Source organism: Coffea arabica, chromosome 5c, assembly GCF_036785885.1.
Source record: "Coffea arabica cultivar ET-39 chromosome 5c, Coffea Arabica ET-39 HiFi, whole genome shotgun sequence".
NCBI lineage: Eukaryota > Viridiplantae > Streptophyta > Magnoliopsida > Gentianales > Rubiaceae > Coffea > Coffea arabica.
The window spans coordinates 48,991,453-49,016,564 of NC_092319.1; the positions used below are offsets into that span (position 1 = coordinate 48,991,453).

Here is a 25,112-nt window from a genome sequence, read left to right on the forward strand (position 1 = left end):
TAAGAGAAACTACAGGGGATTATATGTAATTTACCCTTTAATTAATTATTCCCTCAAAGACACGTCCCTTCCCAAAGAAGGAGATGCTAGAGAGAGAGAGAGAGAGTTTTTAAAAATAAATAAATAAAATGAGTGAACAACCGACTCAGGTAGCTGATTTGGCTGCGAACAGTGGGAAAAGACCCGCATATATTGCCAGAAGGCCTGAACCATTTTCTTGAATTGATTTAAGAAGCGAAGCAAATTGCTGGGAAGGAGAGAAGAAGATGCTAAGAGAATGAGACGGTCGAAGCAAGCGGTGATGGGTGTCAGCAGTCGCGTGTCAACGCTCCATCAACGCCTTTATGATGCACTCAATCTCGGTCACTTCGTTAGGTAATTACTACTCTTTTTTTTTCCAGCTATTCTAAATCTTTAAGAACGCTGAATAATCTAAGGCCGTCTAGTTTTGTTGAATCAGCTTTGCCTCCCCCAAACAATTGGACTAAAACTCGTTTTCCGGGGATTTTTTGGGAGCTTTCATGATTCCCTTTATAGTGTTGGATAAGCGAGCTCAATTTTGTTCGTTCCTAGTCTTCCAACTTTGCTCCTTTTAAATGCAGATGGGGTGATGATAAACGACAAAAATGGCATTGCACGGATATTGAAACTCAGAAGCTTGTCCTCCGTGCAATCGATGCGTTCCTTGATTGTGTATCCAGCGAGTCTTTGTCCCAACATCCTCTTGTAAAGGTGAGCATCAGTGACCTTGTTCCCGCTAATTATTCTTTGTTCCGACCATTTCCATTTTTAGAGCAACCTTCTATTGTGACACTCATTATAATGTCAGCTTCCCTGTTATTGTTATCCAACCAACTAGTGTAACTTCCTTAACAAAGACAAATGAACAAGTTGTTGACGAACATCGTCTGATCAAGTTTCAAGTTGGTCACAGGGTTTCTTTTTACTAAACCAAGAAAGGGAAAGGGGAAAAAAAAAAAAGAGAATTACTTTACGTGAAAATTAGCTCATTTAAGCTCGGAAATGAGGCTTGGATTATATACTGCCTGAATTGTGAAGAAAATTGATGAATTTTATCGTTCAACTCCCTTGGCTGGTCTCAATGGCATGGGACAAATACCCGTTATCTGGAATGCTGAGAAGATCCGAATCTTAACCAGACGGAAATCCTGCATTCACCATAAATCTAAAGAACTTGGTAGGATTGTCTATTTGTTGATTAATTCCTTCCAGCTTTTGATAGCTGCGAGACTGAGAAACTCAGTTGATCAAATCTCGGGGATTTGCTACTCAACTTTTATTGAAGTTCAATTTATCAGAAAAGTTGAATTCCTTCATCATAATTCTTAGATGGATGCATAAAGTGTCTTGCTCGTAATTTGTAGTACATCAACTCTTTGTACACTTGCATCTTATTATAGTTGTTTGACACTTCGTGCCTTCTATGTTTGGCCTTTTGCCTTTATCCTTCTTCAGGAGTCAGTTGATGATATTGTTGGAGCTTTGGGAAGCATTCTGGAATTAAAAAGTGAATCCCTACTGAAAATGGCCTCAGACGTGGCTGCAAAGATGGTCAAACTTTTACCAAGTTCGGTGCTGCAAGCACATGTTCCCCATCTAGTACACCACTTATTATCATTGTTATCTAACCGACAGTTACATGTGTCCATTTCATGTGCAACTGCCTTGAATTGCATTTTATCCAATCTGAGTACTAAAAGAGAGAAGGAAGTTGGGGAGATCTTGAAAGAAGGAAATACAGTTTTTGTTCTTGTAATGAATGTGAAGGATTTTTCTGTTGGTGATAAACCAACCGAGTACTTTCAGGAAATGGCTCTTCTATTGAGTAGAATCTTATGGCGTTGGCCACCTTCTAGGTTCTGTGTGTGGAGTGATTCAAAATTTTTGGATGTGTTAGAAATTCACAAACTCAATCCTGAAAGCTCCTTGAAAGCTGCGCTCTTGCAGTTATATTCTAGTTTAGGTATTTTATTTTCTGTCCAAGTTGCAAAAATTTGTCTAGTCCGCTACTATGGAGACACTAATCTTAATTTAAATGCCAGCTCTATGTGGTAATGGGGCTAAGAAGCTCCTAGAAAACAGAAAAAGCCTTCTAAATTTAATGGTGGAGAGCATGAGCAGCCCAGATACTCATTCAGTCCAGATGGATGGATTCAGACTTGCCCAATGTCTAATGGTAGGTATTCTTGTTGTGATTCTTTTGGCTGCTTCTTTTGCAAGTATTTACATCTGAATATGGCCATGTCATTTGTTCATTTAGACTTAAATTCTTATGTACCATTAATTGTTTAGATAAATGAAGGACCATGTCAAGAAGTGGTGAAAATGTGTGGTGAACATGTAGTTAAAGCCATAGTTACTGGAATGAATAGCAGTTGTTTAAGTTCTGGAAAGCTTCCAAAAGATCAGATGTCATTGGCAGTGGAAGCTTGTCGTTTGGCTCTGATCACTCGTTGGGTGGGGAATCATCACAGTTACTTTTGGAAAGCTGGAGTTGGTAGAGCTCTACTTGGTCTTCTTCTAACCGATTTTTGGAGAATTCACCAATCTCTGCATGGTGTGCCACTGCAAGAACAGTTACTGATATTGCAAGAGGCTCTCAATGAAAGTTCTCTTCCTTCACTGAGACCATACATTTGGGATATTCTAGGAGGGCTTGTAGCAAATAGTGCAGAAGATTTCGCCCCCGTGGTGCATGAAGATATACTTGAGCTCAAAGCCCTAATTGCATGTGCATGGTAATACTGCTTTATGATGTTATCTAGCTTTGCATAGCCTAGCTTCATTTTCCAAGTTAGCACTATTTCTTATCTTTCCTTCTCTTGTTATTTGATATGTTAAAGGTTCTATCTTTTTCTGTGAGTGTGACGTTGTTCTGTTTTTTTGACCAATCCACTACTGTCTTCTTTCTCCCATTTATTGGCAGCCTTGCCTTTACAGAATCTATAAATATGGCACGACAGATCTCTCAAAGCAAAATCACCAACACAATTGGGAGTGAATCAGCCTCAAGAGCAGTTCTGATGATGGTTTATTCCCCTTGCAAGTATATTGCCTCCCAAGCCAGGTTCATTCTATCTGAAGTATTGAACCTGGATGGCAAGAACTACATTGAGTACTTGGTGAATACCCTGAATGCTACATCCTGCAGAAATAAGGTTCTAAGACCAGGTAACTTTCAAGTTGTCATTAGCTTGATAAGTTTGGCTTGTTACGCTAGTCTGCCAAGATATGGGAAGATGGTTATTGATCATCAAGGGATGCAGAGTCTGTTGATCTTTGTGAAGTGTTGGTTAAGCAACCCAGTATACATAAAAAGGTCAAATTTGGCACCTCATCTCCACAATTCTTACAGTGAAAGAGTTTGTTGCCATCCTTGTGTGGAAGATTGGGAAGGTAAAGACATGCAATTGCTTTTTAGTCTGTGGGCCTTGGCTGGATTGGTTCACAAGTTTGCCTCTCATGCTGGTTTCTTAAAAGTTAAACTGGAGTTTGACGAATCCCAGATAGTTAGGGATCTTGAGGAGATCTGCATTAATCATTCTACTCCTGGACCAAGATGGTATGCTGCTTATATTCTTAGTCATTTTGGGATATATGGCTTCCCCAACAAATGTGGAAAAAGAATTTGGAAAGCATTCTTGGACAATGAACTTGCTGATTTAGAACTCATTCTAAGTGACCAATCTTCGTTGTGTGTGAATGAAGTCATTCTTTCAGTTCGGTGTCCGAACTTACTGCCTGTGCAAGGACCAAAGCTTAAAGAGAAATCTAGTACTGGTCCTTTTCTGGAGCAGCAAATGGAGACACACAGGGGGTCTAAAGTAGAAGTTCGTCTCTCTGCTCATGTAGATCACCAAGCACTAGTCAAGTTGTTGCAATATGTGTACATGGGGTATTTACAAGCAGGTGAAGATGTTTTGAAAAATTTGAAAATTTTAGCCAAGCATTGTGACTTGCAGCCTCTACTACACATGCTTCATAGACGAAATCCAAGATATGGTGCTCCTATTCCTACCTTTGATCTTACTTCGGCTCTTGGGCCAGTTGGACATTGTTCATCGTATGTATCTTCTCCTTGATAATTTATCTCAGCAATCTTCGGTTTGAATTGCGTTAGATTGTGTGAAATGCTTTTCGTTTCTGCTTGGCCTTTGCTGCTATTTGGGCTTGAGATCTATTAAGAGCAATATAGTTTTGGAGATTAGGTATAACTTCTTGTTCCCCAGCAAAATGTTTGATACCATGTGCACCATTGTCTGGGATGAGATGGAGAGATCAAAGTACTTGTACAAGCTGCTAAGTTATATGTTTTAAGATAGGAAGCATATTTTGTGTGTGTGTTCATATGGATGCCAGTCATATGGTTTGTTGAATGTACCCTCTAGGATGGATGAAGTGAAATGTGAAAAGCGCTTTGCAGAGTGTTATCCTTTGATCCTATGATTTAAAAACTCAACTAGCTTACCTTTTCATGTTTTTAATTTCAGGGATGTGCTCTTAGAACCTAACACGATCCAACTGCTGAACTGGCGATGCAGTTTTTGCTCAGCACCTAATCCACATTTCCATGTGCATAAAGTTATATTGTTTTCAAGTTGCGATTATTTGCGAGCGTTGTTTCAGTCAGGAATGCAAGAAAGGTACTTTGATGTGAGTTACGGTTTTTATATTGAGACCTCTAGATTTGGAGCTCATTTAACTAGAAAATAACTTTTCGAGATGATAGAGATTAGACATGGAACATTTTTGGCACATTAAATCTGCAAGTGCAGTTATACTAATCTTGTGATTTTCTGTGTGTTAGTTTGTTAGCAGGAGAAGTTCTGTTTTGCAGTCACTACAGTTGGTCATGTTTGGAAATTTGTGCTGCTTGTGTGGATGGTATTTCATTTTTTTTGAACTTCTTGGGTCATCTTCTTCTTTGCATGTTTTGTGTTGGATGTTGTATTTATTTTGCATTTGGAGATTTATCTGCCTCTTTCCTCAAAGTGGGTGAGAATATAAGGCTTTGCAACTTGATACTGGCATGTACAGCTTTTCTTTTCCCTTCCCTTCCCTTTTTGTTACCGTCAAAGTTCCAACTGGTGGAAAGGTATATTTCTATCTATCTTGCTGGTAAACTATGATAGTTGACTTTGCACACTAACTTTTAAGCCAGAAAAATTGTAAGACAGACCTCAAACAGGGAAACCTTTTAGTTTGATCGTGTAATTTTTGAATAATGAACAATTGGATTGTTAAGTTGTTTTATCTCCTAGTTTTTCATTTCAAGATATGACAATCCGCATGTTAGGTGAGATTCCTGTTTTACTTCTTTTTTTTTTTTTACCTGACAACTGTAACCTTTGCAGCAATTCAGAAACCATCAAAGTACCGGTTAGTTGGAACTCATTAATTAAACTGGTTAGCTGGTTGTATTCTGATGAGTTGCTGAAGCCCAGTTTTGATTGTTTGTGGGACAATCTGGCAGTTGATCAGAGGCTTAATGAATTGCAACTGTATGTAGAGCTTTGTTGGCTTGCTGAATTTTGGCTCTTGGAGGACCTTCACGAACAGTGCTTCAGAGTTGTATTATCTGGCCTAGAGACTGATAGATATCTATCTGTTAAACTGATCCAATTGGCTGCTAATTTTGCACAGTGGAAGTTGGCTGAAATTGCTGCAACCTATGCGGCCCCGTTGTATCACCAGCTACGCAACTCTGGTGATCTTGATCAACTGGAGGAGAGTTTTATTGAAATGGTGCGTGCTGCTTCAGTTCAACTTTCCAAGGAGGATATTAATCACTGAAGTGACATGTAAATGTTCTCAGGCTATCTGAAACCTAGAAACTTTCAAGGCATTGGGCAAATTGCGAGGGGGAAAAAGGTTTTGTTACGTTCTCTGATATTGTATGAAACCAAGCGGCTCTCGGAAGTTCGCAGTTGCAAGAGAGATGCTCGTAGTGCAGTTATAGCTGGTGCATCCATTTCAAGGAATACCTGGTCTGACATGGAAGGTCTGATGCAATTTTCACTAAAATATGCTTTTCTTCGATTGAATACATTCGATACTACACAGACCAGACAGTAACTGAGTTATCCTATTATCTTTTACCGTTCCCTTATATGCTACCCGTCTAACAGCATCTGTCTGCTCTTTGCCGGAAGTCAAAACTTGTACTGTAGTGCATGCTTGTAGCAATAGATAACACAGGCAAACGACAAATAGTTGAAACCCCGTCGCAAGCATGCGAAACAATGTACTCACAGCAAATGCCCGATGCTAATGGGTTCCAGTTTTGGTTGCCACTTTGCGAACGATCCTGAACCGAGCAAAGATGGAACTAAGAGCTTTAACAATTTCATCCGATCTTAGACAAATTTAGGAACATCAACTATAGTATGGAAAACGGGTAAAATATACTAGACCATCCAAGTAAACTGTGGGGCAAAAAAAGCTTGAAATCTCTACTGTTACAGACTTTTAACTGTGGCTTGAATCGAACCAAACATGGAAACTGCTGCCAAACATTTGCCCTGCCGTCTTGATATCAGAACATAGCAACAATTTCCTTTCCACCTCCTTTAAAATTAAAAATAGAGGCGATGAGGCAGAAATCCAAGTGAACTCTGTACATCTCTGGCTTCTACTACCCATTACTATATCAAGGGTTGAACAACAGAGCATCAAAATAAGCTCCAAAGCAAAAACAAATAAGAAGTCACACTGTAATACAGATCCAACATAAAAATTCTTCAACGATGCCTGCATGGATATGGGAAATGAAGGCCTACACTCAACTCTCTCAGGATTACTTCCTCATGCGTCTGAAGCAAGCAGCTATTCAACCAGGCTTACCCTTCATAAACTTCTCTAGTAACAAAAGCCCAATTGTTGTAGGTAACCACCCACAAACCCCCCCCCCCCCCCCCTAAAAAAAAAAAAAGGAAGAAAAAAGAAAAAAGGAAAAAACCTAATCCCTCATTGCACAATCACTGGCATGTCTTCCAGCATGTCTTTAGCTATATGTGAAGCCTCGCAATAACATGTTACACTCAAGGGCCACCACTATCACCACCCTGATTACCTAACCCTTGAACAGGCATTGACTGCTGTGCAAAATCCAATAGCAGCTTTCTTTGTTGCTCACTGGTATGAGGGAGACTAGCTCGCAAGAGTTCAACCGGCATTTCCTTACTGATGGCTTTGGCTGCGTCAGAACTAACATTAGACATGTCTGGCAGGGTCTGACTAAGAAATGATTGCATAATGGTGTCATACTTATTGAAGCAATACTTTGTGAGAAGACCAAAAAATGCATCAAAAGAGGCCTGCCAAAATGCTCTATTGGGCATGCTGCAGTTGCCAGAAGCACGAGGATCTCGAAGAAGATCAGTTGCCCTCTCAAGAACAGATTTCAGAATCAGAGAAGCCCCATCTCCTGCAGGGCTTCCAATTGGACGAAGAGGAGGATGCTCAGCTGAACAAACCACAGATGCAAGACATGCAGCAAGTGCTTTAAGCTCCATTCCATGAACAGAAAATGCAACCATTTTTGCAAGGTCATTAGTAGTTTCAGCAGCTCCAGGATCAGCAGGGAGGCCCCCAAACAAAAACCTTAAATGACGGAAAATTGCCATGCAGACAACTCTAACAAGTTCATCATCTGGAGGAAGAAGTTGAAGATACCTTGATAACAGCTTCCGACCCTTGGGAAGAGAGACCAACCTCAGGAACACAAGATCATCCTTAGGAGCCCGATCCACTGTGTTGCCATTCTTGCCCAATGGGTCCACCAGCTGAAGTGATGCTGCCAGACCTTCCAGCAGTACTTGCCGTCTCTGAGTCAACTGTGCTCCACCATCTTGGAGTTGGTTAAATTGCAGAAAACGGTCAATATCATCAACATCAAGTAGAAGACAAATGCCATCCTCAATAGTCACCCTAGCTGCAAGCATAGGTTCCTGGTCCAGGGGTTTCTCGCACACCTTTGGTTCAGTGGTACCAGTACCAGATACATTTGGGGGTTCAACTTCCAGCAATGGACGGGGTCTGCGAATTGAAGAAAAGGAAACCCTCCCAAGTGCATCAACCTGGAGAAAGGCATGTGGCTCATTATTAGCGCGAACCCGAGCAGGACCATCCCTCAGGTTATTCGGGCAAAAATGGTGCTTTAACTTTGCACTAGCAGTTTTTTTTGCTAGACAAGCTTGATGGTAATAATCATCTACGTAAGGGTCATTGCTGTGTGTAGCAGCAAGCTGCATCCTCAGAATATTCTCAATTTCATCAGCTGTCATGTATTTGGATTTAAACACTGGCCACCCATTGTCACTCTTCTGGCTATTTATGTCAAATCCTGGTGAATAGCGCATGCCTTGCCTACCTCTTACCATTGATTTAATCCTAGGATCTCTCAAATCAGCCAACCCAAGCATATCAAAATTATTTGTCACCTGAGGGGAAGATGAAAGATGGTGATTGAGTACTTGGGATGGCAATCCAGGTAAATGGCCAAATGCTGGCTGGAAAGGGTTCTGTAATCTGTGTTGTTGAAGTTGCTGTTGTGACATTAACTGGGGGGGCAATAGTCCATTTTGATGAGGTAAATGTTGTTGTAACATACTATTTGGAAGGTTAGAATGGTCCCCAGGGTACATATTTGTTTGAGTCAACCACTGGTTTTGCAGGCGGCTACTGATCGGCAGACCTGAAGGACTAAACTGAGGCATGTTTCCACCCACTGGTGAACCATGAGGTAAAGCAGTCATCTGAAGCTGAGGGTTAGGAAAGGGAGAAAGATTGGTTGACGAGCGTGGAATTTGAGGTCCACCAGGATGATATGGAATATTTGCCTGTCGTGCTTGGTCATTTGGAGAGCCTTGGAGAGATCTGCCTCCAGGAGGAGGATATGAAGTGAAAGAAGATTTTGGTATAAGAATTGGTTCACTAGAGTAGTGCTGGTGTATATTTAGCTGCTGCTGTGGGTACTGCTGTGGTTGCTCAGGATACGAAGATGTTCTGTAGAGACTCTTAGAATCCAGATAATAAGCAGACGCAGGATATGGCTGTGATGACCAACTCTTACTGTCCTGTGTACTTTCTGTATCAAATGCATTCTGATCAGCCCAACTAGGAAAATCTTCCTCTCGCACCCACTCAGCTGCAGATGAACCTGATATATAGGACAAGAAAAAAGCCACATACTTTATGTCAGTCAATGGATAACTAAATAGCATCATATCCAAAGGAAATTATCAAATAAGGCCACAAGAATGCAACAGCAAATATAATATAGTGAGCCAAAAAAAAAGGGGGAAATCATCCAAAACCAAAAGCATCCCTCACATTTCTCCTAATGAATTTGATTGTCATCTACTTTTGAAATGGTTACTTTACGTTCCTCACAAAATTAAGTTGGTAAAATTTGGTCCCAACCAAGGTTTTCGACCACTTTTTACCCTAGATCTATCACGTGACTCGCCTATGGCCATTTTTTAGAAGCAAAAAAATTAGCTCCCATTTGTAGTTAAACAAATGACACAACCCATATTTATTTTTGCCCCTAAAAAAAGTAGAATCTGACCGGAACCATATTCATTTTTTCACTAAAAAAGTGGAATCTGACCTAATCAATATTCATTTTTGCCACTAAAAAAACAGATTTGAATTTTTTGTACATAAAAAAATGGCTACATGCAGGTCATATGGTGATTTCAGGCTAAAGAGTGGTCAGAAACTTAGGTCGGGACCAAATTTTGATAACTTAGACGGAAAAAATTCATTTGGCAAAATGTGAGGCGTTTTGAACGATTTTCCCAAAAAGGAATTTAGCAGGCTGACACCTACATAATCATTGAGGCAGAACATAATTCCTGAAATAACTCTTCACTTTGAAAGATAAAGGTTAGCAGGTATTTGAATGGAAAATTTCATCCAGACACCACCACCAATCCTCCCCCTCCCCCCCAGGCCCCCAAAAATTCCACAAGATAGAGAAAAATGAGAGAGAATATTCTAAAAATTAAGAGCTGACTGGTTCCAAGCAGTTAATATATCTATCCAAAAAGAAATGCATATCCCCATCCAGTTACTCACTTTCTCTTGATCCCATATCTCCAATAGCTCCAGCATCTCGTGGGCCACTGACAACTTTGTTCAACTGTAAAGTATAAGTGTTTTTAGTGATACAAAGAAAAATGTACCCAAGGAATCAAGCAAGGATGGAATAAGACATATTACTGTATGTATGCCACCAGATACATTCATTATTGCTGTCCTATTCACTAGGCAGGAAAAGCTAAAATAGGGCTTCTTGGCTAACGACAGGCATTAAAACTGATATATTGGCAGAGGAAATAGAAACTATTAATTTCGAAAAATAGCACTTGAATCACAATAATGAAGAAATTCGGAATGACAGATTGGCCCATCCCATTACTCCTGAAATTACTTTTTGCAATTAGGGATATTATTATTATTTAAGAGTAAAATCCTTTTTTGTGTAAAAAAGAGTGGCCTCTTAAATATGGAATTGCAAGCAAATTGTAGAAAACCAATGCCTTAATTTTCTTTCAGATTAGTTTCATAGAAAGTACCCAGTTACAACACAGGGTTTCCTGATCACAAACAAGAAATGTCGAATAGCAAGTAACATGTTCAAAGCTCATTACTTAATATCCATTGAAGTTAACAGATTACAAACTACAAGTTTCAAAGAAAGCATCCAATAATGAAGGTAGGGGCATGGCCAGAATGAGGATAAAGCCTTCATTTTGTTTCTTCTCGTGTTAATCAGACAATGAGACAAAATGAGAAGTTATTTATTCTGATATCATACGGCCACAAAAGATAAACATAATCTGAAGGAGTAACATCATAGAATGCCTCTCCATAAATATATTTTGAGATAGATGATAAATAGTCAAGCCCATCCTGCAGTTAAAGAAAGTTTTTGAAAAAACAAACCTACGTAGCGACCAAAAATGGCTAGTTATAAACAGCTGATGCTGATAAAGTTCAATGGTATAATCTTCCAGGGTGATCAGCAGTGAGATACAATTGTGAGCTTCAAATGTAAAAGCACTTACATCCACAATTTCATGTAATTTCTGCACTCAGAGATACTAACCTTTGAAAATGTGCTAGCAAGATCATCAATTTCAGTAAAAGATCCAAGTACTTCACCCTGAAAAAAATAATAAAGATATTTACGGTGGGGAAGTTAGGGATTTGAACACTTAGATGCAAAGTTGAAGCTCACATTCAGTAACATTAAATGACATGGAGGCAATTAAAAAAAAATCTCCATGCATACGTAAATGCATCTATCATGTGCACTTAACATGTTTGACACAGGATTTGTGGTTACATGCAGATTATTATTCAAGATGAGCCATATAGGTACCAGTAACACAATTATTCAGTATGCTATAGAAATGCAAATGCAAAAAGAAAGATGATGAAGTTAAAAACCAAATACTATACAAGGTGAAGCATCTACAAGTAGCACTTATTCCCACATAGACAAAACAAGAACTAGCAAAAAATCCATCACAAAATACCAAAACTGAAATCAACTATTTAAGTTATAAATAATAAAAACCTCTTCTCTATCTAGTTGATACTCTTCATCAGCAAGACCAACTTGAGGAATCTCATCTTCATCGTCTTCTAAACCACCGAGTTCTACTTCTTCTACTGCATCATTGCCAAAGAATGCATATTGTGATGCATCAAATACTGCATCCCCTGCATTATGAAGCCAGGAAAGCTAAACATCAAAAATGAGAATTGCGAGATAAATAATACCAAATGCTTCAGTAAATTCCACCCAATTGTAGTAGTGCGAAAGCAATGACATGTAAATAAAGAAAACAACCTCACATCGAACAAAAGAAGACAATTAAACAGAACATAGCAAATATCATAAGCTTTCACATACAAGGTTCACAAAAGCAAAATGAGAGACCAAAACAGGAGATAGTCTGTTTAAAACGTGAAAATACCAAGCAAAGGACAGGTGGATCGCAGGGTACCAAAAAAACTAACAGCTCAAAGATGAAAAACAAAAAGCTGCTTTGTGAATGGTATCATCCCCTCTTGAATTCGTTAATCAGAATTTCGCAAGCAATAAGTCAACCGGCAACAAATGATTAGACATTTAGAATCCGTACGCCTCAAAGTATAAAACTAACTTCTGCAATATTAGGAAAGACTGAGGTCTTCAACTTGTTCATCTTAATGTTTTTTCATCCTTGAAAAAATAAGACATGCATAAGCAGTAAAATCTCTGCAACCCACATTGTTATTATTCTTTTGCCATCAAGCAGAGTAAAATAAAGTCAACAGGAGAAAAACTAACTGAAAACATCAGTATTGATCGAAAATTAGATCTACATAGAGTGGAATTTGAAGCTCAGCATCAAGAATGAGCAAAGAATTAATAACCAACCTGTTGGATTTTCACCAAATTGTCCAAGATCCTGAGAATTGGAGGACTCTTTAATACCATCCCCACCTTCAAATCTATCCATAACAAAGCCTTTCACTCAACAGTAAAGGAAACCAGAAATCCTTCCTTCGGGAATGAACCTAAAAAGACCAAGATAATCTTCCCCTTTCAAAGCTAATAAACCAACTAACAAAAGCCCAACACCCAACAACCGTAGACGAAAACCCAGAAGTTTTATGCCAGACAAAAAAGCGTGGTTTGGAAATGAAAAGGTGAGCCCAGAAAAATATAAACCCTAAATACCACAAATTCAAATTGAATAAAGGGGTCAAAGCTAAATCTATGGACGAAATGGAAAGCTGGTGAAACCCTTTACCGATAAATTCGTCAGGGTTCTCCTGAAGAGAAAAAGATCTGTACAATTAAATTGGTTCGAAAAATCATTGGCAGAGGGAAAAATAAAATAAAATCCTAATGAGTATTTTCTCCATTTTATGAGATGAGCAAACGGAGGCTGAACAGCTGACCTGCCTAGGTCTGTAGGATAACGATTAAATGCTACTCCTTAGTCCTCTCCACTCTCTCTATTCTCCGTTTAGTTTTTCGAGTTTAGATATGGAAAATTTTGAGAGGGACGTGATTCAGATAAATGGGTCGAAATTTATGTGGGAAAAACAAACAAACTTTTTTTTTATTTTTTGAGAAGAAACGAACAAAAGTTTATTAGCCCAGAGAAAAACCAATGATCAATTATAGAGGTCAGAGCAAAGTCGCTCCATGCCAAAATCGAACTGCCGATACTCGATTCTTCGATTACTTTTATTAACATTGAACAGTCTTGTTTTCTTTATTTTATAGGATAAATCTCTTATGCACTAAAAAAGCGTATATAATAGAAATCTTTTATGTATTGATACTATATGTATATATAACGGATCTAGATATATATGTTTTGCTATGTAAAGTTTAAATTCAACCCAAATTAAAATAATATGTCATATATTTAAGCTGTTACTGTATATACTCATAATATATGTAGAGATATAAACGAATCTAATCAAGCGTAAAATATAATTTGTTTGATTATTTTAGCGAGTTTGAAATTTTATTTAAATTATACTTAATTTTTGGAAAAATCATTCAGAAAGTTTCTCGCTTTTTATAAAATGACTTTTTCATCCTTACTTTTAAAAATATGATTTTACGTCCCTTACAAATTCATATTGATCAATTTTGATCCTTACTTATGTTTTTTATTAGTTTTTTATCAGAATTTACTGCGTATTTTGCACATGATCATTTTTTAGGGGCAAAATTATCAAATTAAATTTCACATAATCCGATACATAATCTCTCACATTTCACAAAATGAATTTTTTCGTCATTCATAATGCACAAAATAATTTTTTTTGTCATTCACGTTTCACAAAATAAATTTTTTAACCCCTCACGTTTCATATAATGAATTTTTTCATCCCTCGTTAATCATATGTATGAATAATTTTTTAAAATTCATGTATATATCTATTTGATTTTACCTAATCAGTACGAATAACATGTAACACATCTGTTTTTTATTTCACCTACAACTACAATTTAAGTTGTTTATGTGAAATCAAATAGAGATATGTTATATGTTATTTATACTGTTCAAATGAAATTAAATAGACATATGTGACGCCCCCACTTCTCCCTAAGGCGAACCAAAGGGTATTCGCGGGACGCCTGCCTAACTCTCGTCAGGACTCAAGCAATTCCATTTAAACTTATTGCCGGACCACACCAAACGAGTCAATAACTTAGATACAATAAATGCAGAAGCGTTCAAGTTTAATAAAAGTCATCCGATATCCAACCCGCACATCGGGTGTTCAACAACCATCATATATCCCAAATATACATCATGCTCCAAAAGTTACATTCGGATTCCAAAATACAACCCAAAAGCCAAGACAAAGTCAAAAGTAATAGAAACCCTAAACAAAAGCGTAGTAGGAAGGTTTCTTCGATACCTCGCCAAGTTCAATCCTGTTAAGGAAAACAAATCTACAGGATGAGTAAAACGCTCGTGAGGCCAAGAACACACATGCAGACACGTAGTCCAGATAACAACCAAATAACAATTCAAGTAATAGCTTGCAAGTAATTAATAATGCCAACAAAATGTAACCAGAAACAATTCAAAGATATGGAAGCTCTCAGGAGCCAAGTTCCACATTTTACCGATGTCATTTATATATCTCCCCGTGATGACTCTCCGTCAACCGAGTTGATATTTTCATATCCGTAGTTCACCACTTACTTCTCATCCGTCCACCATACACCACTTCGGGCCCGCACGACATTTATAAGGCGATACTTTACGAGTATGCCAAGCGAGATCTCTCAATAGATCAAACTTATCATGTGAATCTCATGATTCACCGAGGTTCCCGACCAAGTCCATGCCGACTCGAGTTCCAAGGTTGACCTATGAGTTTGGACGTCCCCCATGTATCATGTGAATGTCGAGGAGATTCATTCCATCGACGTATGCAATCATAGCATACCATATCATAAATTCAAGCATTTGACAGGTTTAAACATGTATTTCAGGTCATATAAACCATGCAAAGCATGTCAAACATGAGTCATTTGTTCCAAATGAGAACGAGTACGATTAAGTACACACTCGACTCCATTTTTTCAAAATCCAATAGGCTAAGCATGTAATCAGGTAAGCCAAACATGAATCAAGTCTTCAGAGTTCAAGTAGGCATACAGTTGACACTCACCAAGTTATGCAAGCAAGTAAGTTGGAGGGAGAGTTCAAACTTCCACTGTAGGGTCCTCTTGGAGGTCATCGTGCGTGCCTGATGTGGCGACCCCACTTCCCCCTAAGGCGAACCAGAGGGTTGGCGGGCCGTCTGCCCAACTCTCGCCAAGACTCACACAAGCAACTAGCAAAAGTCCTTCCGAAATATAACCTAATCTATTACAACATCGTTTTCCTCCAAATAGGCCGGTTTCTAGAATCACATTAACTTCAGAGATAACAGTGCCTTAAGATAGCCAACGTCGATTCTTAAAATACCTTCCCGATTACAACCCTAGAAACAAAACATATAATTCAAATACATCCTTATAAGCCAAGTAACAAATTTCATACAAGCCACATACAAATTCAAGGGTTACACTTTTCCAGCTTCAAGTGGCAACCCGAAACAAAAGCTACATTGTTTAATTCAAACTACATGCTTAAAGTACAAGTAGATCTCAAGTCTTCCTCAGTTGTCAGAACCTGTAAAAGAAAACCACAACGTGGGATGAGCTACACAGCCCAGTGAGATTCCAAGACGCTCTAACAGTTCAAATAGGTCAAATAAGTTATGCATATCGTATGCATGATTCTAGATTACACAATGGCATGTTACCATGAGGTGATAATCATGACACGGGTAATTGCTACTTTGAAAACACATGTAGAACTAGTACTTTTGGAATGAATGGCCATATAAATATATTTTCATAAATTTTCAGTCAAACAAATAGTGGCTCGTCCGACTAGAAGGACATTACAAGGATTGCTTCATCTCAGAGGTTAACGCTCATGAGGAGTCTTACCCGAGAATGCCAACTAGGAGAGCAATAATATTATTAATAGCAAAGCAAACACAAAAGGATACGGTGTTTCAGTGAAACTTTGTCGGTCATCTGCACCTTATAACTCTCGGATCTCCACGGTTGACTGGCCATCACCTTATCCCTCCAGTGGTAATACTCGAGTATACCGAAACGGTTGTCCAGTGTTTCAACCTACCTGATCGAGCCCAGTCCTGGCTCGAGTAGGTCAGTAACCGAGGCGGGCCCAAGTTCAGCTTATAGCTTACAACATGCACAGGTAACAAAGTAATTCGACAAAGGTAAAATTCATCATTTGAATAGGTCGAGGGAGGTAAAGTACACACTCGCCTAACAATGATGGACAACTTCATATGAGCATATAATTTATGATAATCAAGTAATCAGTAACCACATATATTAGAAAATGGTAAGTAAACACGGTTAACGGTAAACGATAAACGGTAAACGGTGGTAATTACGGTTAATTGGTAGACATGTGTCATTTTAATAGGCCGCCATTGGCCGTTTTGCACTTTTACCACGTAAAAGTCGAGGAGATTCACTCCAACGACGTTACTACGTTTTGATTCACGAGAAAATGTTTTACGGTGATGATTCACGAGTCGAGGGATTCACCCAACGACGCAACCACATTTAGATTCACAAATTCATTAGAAAATATTTCACACACTTCACCACTCGAACGGCTAGTGTGATAAAGTACACACTGCGCACTTCGATGGATCGGAACTCATTTTCCAAATTGTCACATAACGAGTCACAAGAGCACTTTAACCAAATAAGCATGAAATAAGCAGGCTAAGCACATATTGAGTTTACAAGATTATTTGATAGGGTTAATCATTTAACCAATTCATGTCGATATGCAATGCAAGTATATATTTCTTAAATAGGCACGAGTATGGTAAAACACTTAACGATCATGAAATGAGCATGTCCTAGACTTACTCAATTACGTATTCTTATATAGAACACTCACCTAGTCAAACAAGGGCAATAGATTCAATTTGAAGTTCAAGCGTCCTCTGTCGGATCCTCTTAAAGGTTCTCGCGTGCGCCTGAACGAATAGTAATAGTCTATCATATACAATCCCTACTATTGCTGAAAATCGTGTCATGGTACAAACTTAGGAAAAATCTCGTGAACAAGTCTTAATTATCCTAAATCTAAATTCTCAAGCGGGGTTTCAAGGTACAAGAGAAATTAAGTCTACATCATGAAATTCAAGGATAAGACATTTGAATATTATCGAAGGAATAAGGAGTACTTGAAAAACTCCATTTCCTTGGAATACTGAAAATTTCAGTTTTGATGTAATACTTTGAAAAATCGTAGCTCACTTTTTTCATGTCAAAAATTGGAAAACTTGGTACCGTTGGAAACTTCCTTCAAAATGCTAAAAGTTCCTAGAATACACTTTTTCATGATTCTAAATGGAAGATAGTCAAAATGGGCTCAAAGTTACTGTTTTTGTTCATAAGGCAGATTTAAGTTAGTTTTTGGCCAACTTTGGAAATTCGGCAAAATTCACTTGTTTGGAAATAACTTTTGAAATTTGTAACTCTATTAGTGTTGTAATTCAAGAGTATAACAAAACAAATGGAATGAGGAACGGAGTTTTGAGCACCAAGATACGGTAGCTCAAAGTTACTAAAATTTTCTTGTTAAACAAGGGTTTTCCAAAATCAAGTCTCGAACTTTGGTAATTTATTTGACCCATGAATCGGTCTCGGAATAACACCATAATTAGCAGTATAATACTACCATATAAGGGTTGTTCCTCTACCAAATTTCACGGAAAAATAACTTCGGAAAGGTGGTCAATCAAACACCTAAAATTTCGCAAATACTAAGACAAAACTGCCTTGAACCTTTTGTTTTTCCATTTCAGATATTTGGTCAAAGAAAAATTCCTCCAAACCTGGTTCATTTGTTTAGGCAAAACTTAAAGAACGTTCATGGTACATTTGGTAAGTGTTTAGCATCAAAATATTCAGTTAGCAAGTCTTTGCCAAACCTTGCATCAAATCTGTCTAAAAAATCAGGGTTTTCAAGAACAGAGCAGGTTTCATATTTTGATCACAGATCACTCAAATTAATTCGGAATTTGGCATGGTTTAAGGCGTTGGAAAACACATTCATAGAGATATAATTTCATAGAAGAAATCATTTTGAAATTCGGCATACAACTAGCTCGAATTCGAGTCACAAGTTGCAGCCTCAGCATTTTGTTCTTGTAAAGCAGAGAAACAGAACAGCCGACTTAAAATAGTTGGTTTGGCTCACATACATGGAACCAGAATGTGAATTTTATATCGTCGGAAAGGCTGGAATGTCTAGTTTCAAATGCCGCTGACGGCACTCGATTTCGACATCGGAGTTCAAAATTATGGCCGAAATACGAAAGCTGGTCAGAGCATTTCGGAAATAGTTCCAGATTTACTAGCTTTGTTAAATCGATTTATTTGACCAACCAAACCTCGATATTTTTCAATGAAACTTTGTACACCACATATTCAACATATCAACATGATATACAAGTCATGAAACTCTCAAAATTTTGCAAAAAGGGTTGCGATTAAAACAGGGCAAATCTGAACATTTTTGAACGATGCATCTTTTGGAGTCTAGACTAGTTAGGTATCATTAATCTACCTATTTAAACACTAAACTAGCATTATATCCATCATCAATCCAAGGGTGGGAGTTCATAGAGCCCACCATCGAAATTTTCCGACATGAAATAAAACAAATAACATGTAATTTTGGCAAATAATTCCACCACAATAAATCTGTCATCGGCTAAACAGAATTTCCAGCAGCTAATTGGTCATAAAACCAACTTTTTACTCGGCTAATACATGATATTAAGTACTCAAATCCGACAAGCAAATACTTGACTAGCTAATCAGATCATCCAAGTCATTGTGGGAATTCATAGAACCCACTCACCAAATTTCCATTAAAACTCAAAAGAGCCACCATCGGCTAAGCTGGAAAAATTGCAGCAAATAGATAGTTTGGTATACGAACCTTTCCCTAACAAAATTCATTACTTTGTTCACTCAAACTCAGCATGCATACGGTGATTATTGTGTTATGAGTATATTGAACTACAATACGAAATTTGCAGCCAAGATTTGAAGAGAAAAACTGGAAATTCTTTCTTTCCCTCTTTCGGCCAACTCAACAGATTTCCAGCAATTAGATTGGTCATAAATCCAACTTTTCCTTCGGTTAATTCATGGTATTAATTTTCAAGTTTTCATTCGGCTAAGTACACTTAGATGCTCAGATTGTCCCAGAAAATTGAAAATAAAACTGTATTATCGGCTCAACTTCTCGGCAGAAACATCAACATCCAAAACAGAAATTTTCTAATGGCTTAATCTCATTCATCCGACTGTACCATAGTACATGCATGCCCCTAGATAGCTCAAACTATCTCTGATTAGTCATAAAATGAATCCAGAAATTACCTCACAGCAAGCTAAGCTCACGCAAGAAAATCTGGAAAATTTCTGCTCCCTCTCGGCTCTCACGCACACTGGTTGGTCCTGGTTCGATTTGCAGCTGGAAATGGTGTTGTGGTGAAGATGGTTGCAGCTGGGAAATGTTGGTCTGAAGTGAACGAAAATGGTGATGATCAGCAGCTCCTCCGACTTCCACTTGCTCTCCCTGGTTTCACTCCAACTCACGGCCAGAACCAAAAACATTCAATCCTGCGGTTTCTTTTCTTCCACTCGGCTGTAGAGTGCAGCTCGGCCTCTCTCTCGCTCTCTCGGTTTGTCGACACTAGCAAGGCAGAATGAAATGCAGTTGTGGTTTGAGATGTGAAGTGGAAAGGAAATGAAGAGGGTGCCGTGGTTTTTGAGAGGTGTTTGTGGTTAGAATTGGTTGAGTGTGGAGATGGTTTACGTATGGAATTGGAGAGAATGGGATTGGACAATTTGGGCGGTGATGGAAATGTTGTCAGAAGGGGTGTTTGGCCGTGCATGGTGATGGTTGTGGTGTAGTGGGGATTTTGTGGATTGTGAAGGGCATTTCGGTCCTTTCACTTTGCTCCCTAACCTCAACTAAAATCTCAATTCTAACTTAATTCCAACAATTATCCCCAAGTACAATTTGATCGCCTAGTAATATGCTAATCTTGCAAGGCTTTAATTATCGAATTTTTCACACCTTAATTATGTTTAGTATACTTGTATCATGTTTATCTAAAATTTATAGGCTTTGTCTCATAGTGAACATTCTTATTAGTGTTTAACGTTATTCACTAATTTAGAATTAGTTATAGAAATTCAAGAAATTTTATATACTTAATCTACTCAGGTAACATTAATTTTCAACATTAAGAAAACTAAGTATTTTAGTATTTTATTTTAAGGCGATAAATTAATCTAACTCAAGAAATATTAATTTAATATAGCAAAACCGAATAATTCAATATTGGCACAATTATATTATTTATTACTTAAAAATTATCTCTACACTTTTATTTCAAAACAATTAATTACCATTCTAGAATTCGAAGAAATTAATGATTAGATCAATGAAATAGTTTACCATCGAAATATGAAGTTAATGTAACAAAATCACGAAGTTTAGTAGTTTAGCACAATTCTTTTATTTTGTACATAACGTTTAATTCTACATACTTATTTAGAAACAATTTGACTTCGTGCTAAAATTTATTAAAGAATTAAAATGCAAATAAAATATGCACTGATATTTATATGTCTATTTTTCAGGGTTCTCACACCTGAACATCGAATAGTAGATAATTACTATAGGTCCTCAAGTGGTGAGATAGATTGAACACGAGTAAGGTTCGAAAGTATTTGAAAACTTCGTTTGACTTGCCTTTGAAGTTGGATTCTCAAAAGGTGTAGGACTCAAATAAAGAAAATCGGATTATTAACCTTAAAATCATTGGTTGAAAACGAGTACGAGCGAAAAGATTGCAAAACGAACGATCGAAATCGGAGGAGGGTTGGCCACGTCACAATCCGGCCGGATATCGGGCCGGATTGGAGGCAGTGGCTAACCTCCTTTTTTTTCAAATTTCGCCACCAATCCGGCCGACAATTCGGCCAGAAACTGGCCAGATTCAAGGCCGGATTCTGGTGGAATAGTTCCTTCGCGGATTTCCTTTGGAATTTCAGAATTTTCGATTTTTTTGTCAAATTTTTGAAAAATCATAACTTCTTTTCTACTAATCGAAACTTGATAAATTTGGTACCGTTGGAATCGTCTTCCAAAGTACTACAAGTCCTTAGAAGATACCATTCCATGAATCTAAGTGGAAGGCATTAAAAAATGAGCCTAAATTTGCTGTTCTAGATTACTAGGATTGAGCCGGATTGGTTTTTCACTAACTTTGGAAATTCGGCAAAAATCACTCTTTGCAAACCGGCCCTTGAAACTTATAACTCAATTAGAAATTTAAGTAAAGTTTTGGACAGAATAAGCGGCTCAAGAATCGGAGTTTCGAGTACCGAGATACGGTAGCTCGAAGTTGGGGAAAATTCAAGATTGTTACAAAATTTCCAGATTTGGTTCCGACTTTGGACCTTTTGTTAAGTGTCGAAACGGACTTGAATTGACACCAAATTTTGTAGTATAATACTCCCATATGAAGGGTACCTCTCTATCAAATTTCATGGAAAAATACCCTCGGAAAGGTGGTTAATCAATCAACCAAAGTTTGGAAAAATCCTTAAGACAATCTGCCTTTAATCCTTTTCTTCCCAAATCCAATCGTTTGGCTATGAAAATCCTCCAATCATGGTTCATATGTAAAAGGAAAGTCTAAGGATCATTCATGGTACATTTGGTAGGTGTTTAACACCAAAAATTTCGTTTAGTAAGACCACAACAGTCTCATCTCAAATCTGTCCAAAACTAGGCTTTTTCCAAAACAAAGCAGCGTTCTTGTTTTGATCACAATTCAGTCGACCTAAGTCGGAATCGAGCATGGTTTATGGTGTTGGAAAATACATTCATAGGACTATAATTTCACAGAATAAATCATTTTAAGTTTCAGCATGCAACTAGCTCAAAATTAAGCCTAAAGTTGCAGCATCATCAAATCATTTCGGCAGAACGGCGAAACAGGGCAGCTGAATTCAGATGAGTGGTGCGGTTCACACACATGGAACCAGAACATGCATTATATACCGTTGGAAAGATGGGAACGTCTAATTTCAAATGCCGCTAACGGCACTTGATTTCGACGTCGGAGTACGGAGTTATGGACGAAACACAAACACTGGTCTGGTTACGACGGCAACCGTTTCCAGATTTCTAGCTTTGGAAAATAAATTCTTTTGATCAACCAAAACTTAATATTTTTCAACAAAATTTTGTATAGAACTTCTACAACATGTAAACAACACAGTCAAGCCATTAAATCCTCAATTTTCGCATTACAATGGCCGAACAAAGCAGGGACAAAATAGTCAAACTTGGCCTTTGCTACTCAACGTGAGTTTCCAGCAATTTTCCTTCAACAAATCACTAACTTAAACACTGATCCGACATAATAAACTTCATCAAGCACAAAATCAGCAACAACCCAAGAGTGGGAATTCATAGAGCCCACTTTTCCAATTTTTTTCCAACAATACAAGCTACCAAAATGAAGATTCCAGCTCATATGCATGATTTAACCTCCATAAGACAAGTTTAAGGTATTGGATCATTACCTACTTTGATGGTTGTTTAGATCAGAATTTTCGGTCCCTTTGAAGCCTGAAGACAGCCGTGAAACTCCTCCCTTTTTCAGCTTAAAGCGTTGTCCAAGTGTAGAGCAAAGTGTATGTGAAGTTTTGGTTGAATCTATGGAAGTTTTGTAGTGATTTGAATGAGTTTTGGAAGAGGAAATGTTGAAGGTTTCGGTTGTTTCTTTGCTGCTGCTATCCGGCCATGAAGCTTTAGGAAATGAAATGTGATTGCTGGTTCCTTTGCGTACATAAGACGCTTGACGTCTAATATATTAAATACGTCAAATCAATTACAACTAGTGCCCTACGCGCGCGTTTTGTGTTCGATTTCTCTTACGTTTGTTGCACTAGTGCACTAAACCTCTAGGACACTTACATTTATATAAATATTATCCATTCTTAATTGTCCCATAATAATTGTCCAAAATCCCTCAATTAAGCGCGCACGTGAAACACGTATTTCTAATTTAGGCGCAATAAAATTGAAACTTTTGAGAAATTCTTATAACGATCGTACCACTAGTTATTACTTGTGTGTTTAAACCTAAAATTGTCCATTTTAGGACCATTGTATAGGTCTCAAATTTTTGAGATTATTGTACTCCCAATTGGCTAAAGTGTTTAGACACGTTTTCACTTTTTCGCTAAATAAGCTTATAAGAAAATAATTCTTGAAATGAGACGTTTTAAAAATATAACGAAACTATAAAACCATGTACTTAGGTCTAATAAGGCTAGAAAATATTATTCGGAATAAATGGCAATTAAATATACAAATGAGCTCGAAATAGGAATTTAAAATAATAAATTTTGCGAGTCCTCACAGGAGTCTAATATTAATTCCTCAATTAACCTTTCTTAATCTACTATTGATCATTTTTAATTCTCCAATATTAATACACTCCTGATTCAAGTATAGCCTCGAAAACGTGTACTTGTTATTTCGAACTAAACGAATTTTTGAAAAGTGAATTTTCCAACAAAATGTTTTTAAAATATAAAAGAGGCGTTGTTCCATATAGATGGATTTTTAAATGGTCGAAATGAATAATTTGAAGAAAATGAGTAAATAAATGTTTAAGTAAACTGGTAATATCCGATAAATAAGAAAATTTTTTGGGTTCTCACAACATATGCATAGGTTTTCAAAAATAATAAAAATTTATTCGTACACATGATCAATTAAGGATAAAATTTTTTATTTTGTGAAAATGTGAGAGATGAAAAATTCATTATGTGAAATTTAAGGGACGAAAAATTCATTGCGTAAAATATGGGAGATTAAAAAATTCATTTTATGAAATGTGAGGGATAATAAATCAGATTATGTGAAATTTAATCTGACAATTTTGTTTCTAAAAAACGATCATGGGCAAAGCACGTGGTAAATTTTGACAAAAACTAATCAAAAACCTAAATATGAACTAAAATTGACCAATGTGAATTTGTAAATGATGTCAAATTACACTTTTAAAAGTAAGGTATTAAAAAATTCATTTTACAAAATATGAATAACATTTTGAATGTTCTTTCCTTATTTCTTTTACATAATCGAGTTTGAATGAGTTTTTTTTTATTGAATTTGAAAGTTATCGAACATAAAACACCGCTCAAACGTGAATTTATTAGTTAGTAAATTAAAGACAAAAAAGAATTCGATTCGAGTATTGAGTAATTTGATTTATTTTTCAATTATAAAAGTAAGAAAAATTAATCCTATTTTTTACCCAACTTAACCTCATCTAATAATTAAACGTCTACGTATAAATGAACTATAATATTTAAAAAGTAAAATAATTTAATTTAATAAAGTTGTGGTGAAGTTTTATTCAACACTATTTTAATTCAAGTATCGAATTGCTATTTTAATTCAAGTATTGATTATTGTATTATATGCAAGTCGAGTAGGTTGCTTAGTTCCCTAAATAATGATCAGAACCATTAGGTCTTGATCTAATGGCTACCAGGGAAAATTAATTTCATTTATAGGGTGTTGGTCAAGATTCAATTGAGTGTGTTTTTATAAAGTATTATTTAAAATAATTACTGTAATATTTTTTATAATGTGATGTATATGAATTTAAAATATAATTAAAAATATAAAAAAAATGATTGAAAAATATATTTATGATACAAATAATATATTATTTGAAATAAATTGCTATCCAAATATCATTTTCGCCAAAGTAGTAGTAGCAGAGCAGGCAAGCACATCACAGGAATAGCAGTACAACGCATCCTCCTTTCTGACCATCCCCTTCTCTAGGATCCTTTATTGCGGTAGAATAGGATTTAAAACAAA

General features: G+C 37.1%; 2 protein-coding genes and 1 long non-coding RNA gene across 4 annotated transcripts; 1 reads left to right on the forward strand and 2 right to left on the reverse strand.

Annotated features, from left to right (window-relative positions):
* Positions 1 to 73: 73 nt before the first annotated feature.
* On the forward strand, positions 74 to 6,130 carry LOC113688806 (BTB/POZ domain-containing protein At1g04390-like). 2 transcript variants are annotated; one of them, XM_027206602.2, is made up of 8 exons: positions 74 to 375; positions 603 to 732; positions 1,477 to 1,984; positions 2,064 to 2,197; positions 2,314 to 2,759; positions 2,948 to 4,084; positions 4,512 to 4,664; positions 5,376 to 6,130. In XM_027206602.2, the coding sequence occupies exons 1-8, from the start codon at positions 278 to 280 to the stop codon at positions 5,812 to 5,814; spliced, it is 3,045 nt and encodes a 1,014-aa protein (XP_027062403.2). In that variant the 5' UTR covers positions 74 to 277; the 3' UTR covers positions 5,815 to 6,130. The 2 variants fall into 2 exon arrangements, with proteins under 2 accessions (XP_027062403.2, XP_027062405.2); XM_027206604.2 differs by having other exon boundaries at positions 4,512 to 4,674; positions 5,376 to 5,539.
* A 493-nt stretch (positions 6,131 to 6,623) lies between these two features.
* On the reverse strand, positions 6,624 to 13,275 carry LOC113688807 (protein PAT1 homolog). The gene is made up of 6 exons (XM_072051575.1): positions 12,988 to 13,275; positions 12,461 to 12,600; positions 11,612 to 11,757; positions 11,138 to 11,194; positions 10,105 to 10,168; positions 6,624 to 9,181 (listed from the first exon to the last, which is right to left on the reverse strand). The coding sequence occupies exons 2-6, from the start codon at positions 12,540 to 12,542 to the stop codon at positions 7,062 to 7,064; spliced, it is 2,469 nt and encodes an 822-aa protein (XP_071907676.1). The 5' UTR covers positions 12,543 to 12,600; positions 12,988 to 13,275; the 3' UTR covers positions 6,624 to 7,061.
* A 2,209-nt stretch (positions 13,276 to 15,484) lies between these two features.
* On the reverse strand, positions 15,485 to 19,922 carry LOC140007555 (uncharacterized). The gene is made up of 2 exons (XR_011814859.1): positions 19,565 to 19,922; positions 15,485 to 15,740 (listed from the first exon to the last, which is right to left on the reverse strand). It is a non-coding gene; the product is annotated as an uncharacterized lncRNA (long non-coding RNA).
* Between the last annotated feature and the right edge of the window lie 5,190 nt (positions 19,923 to 25,112).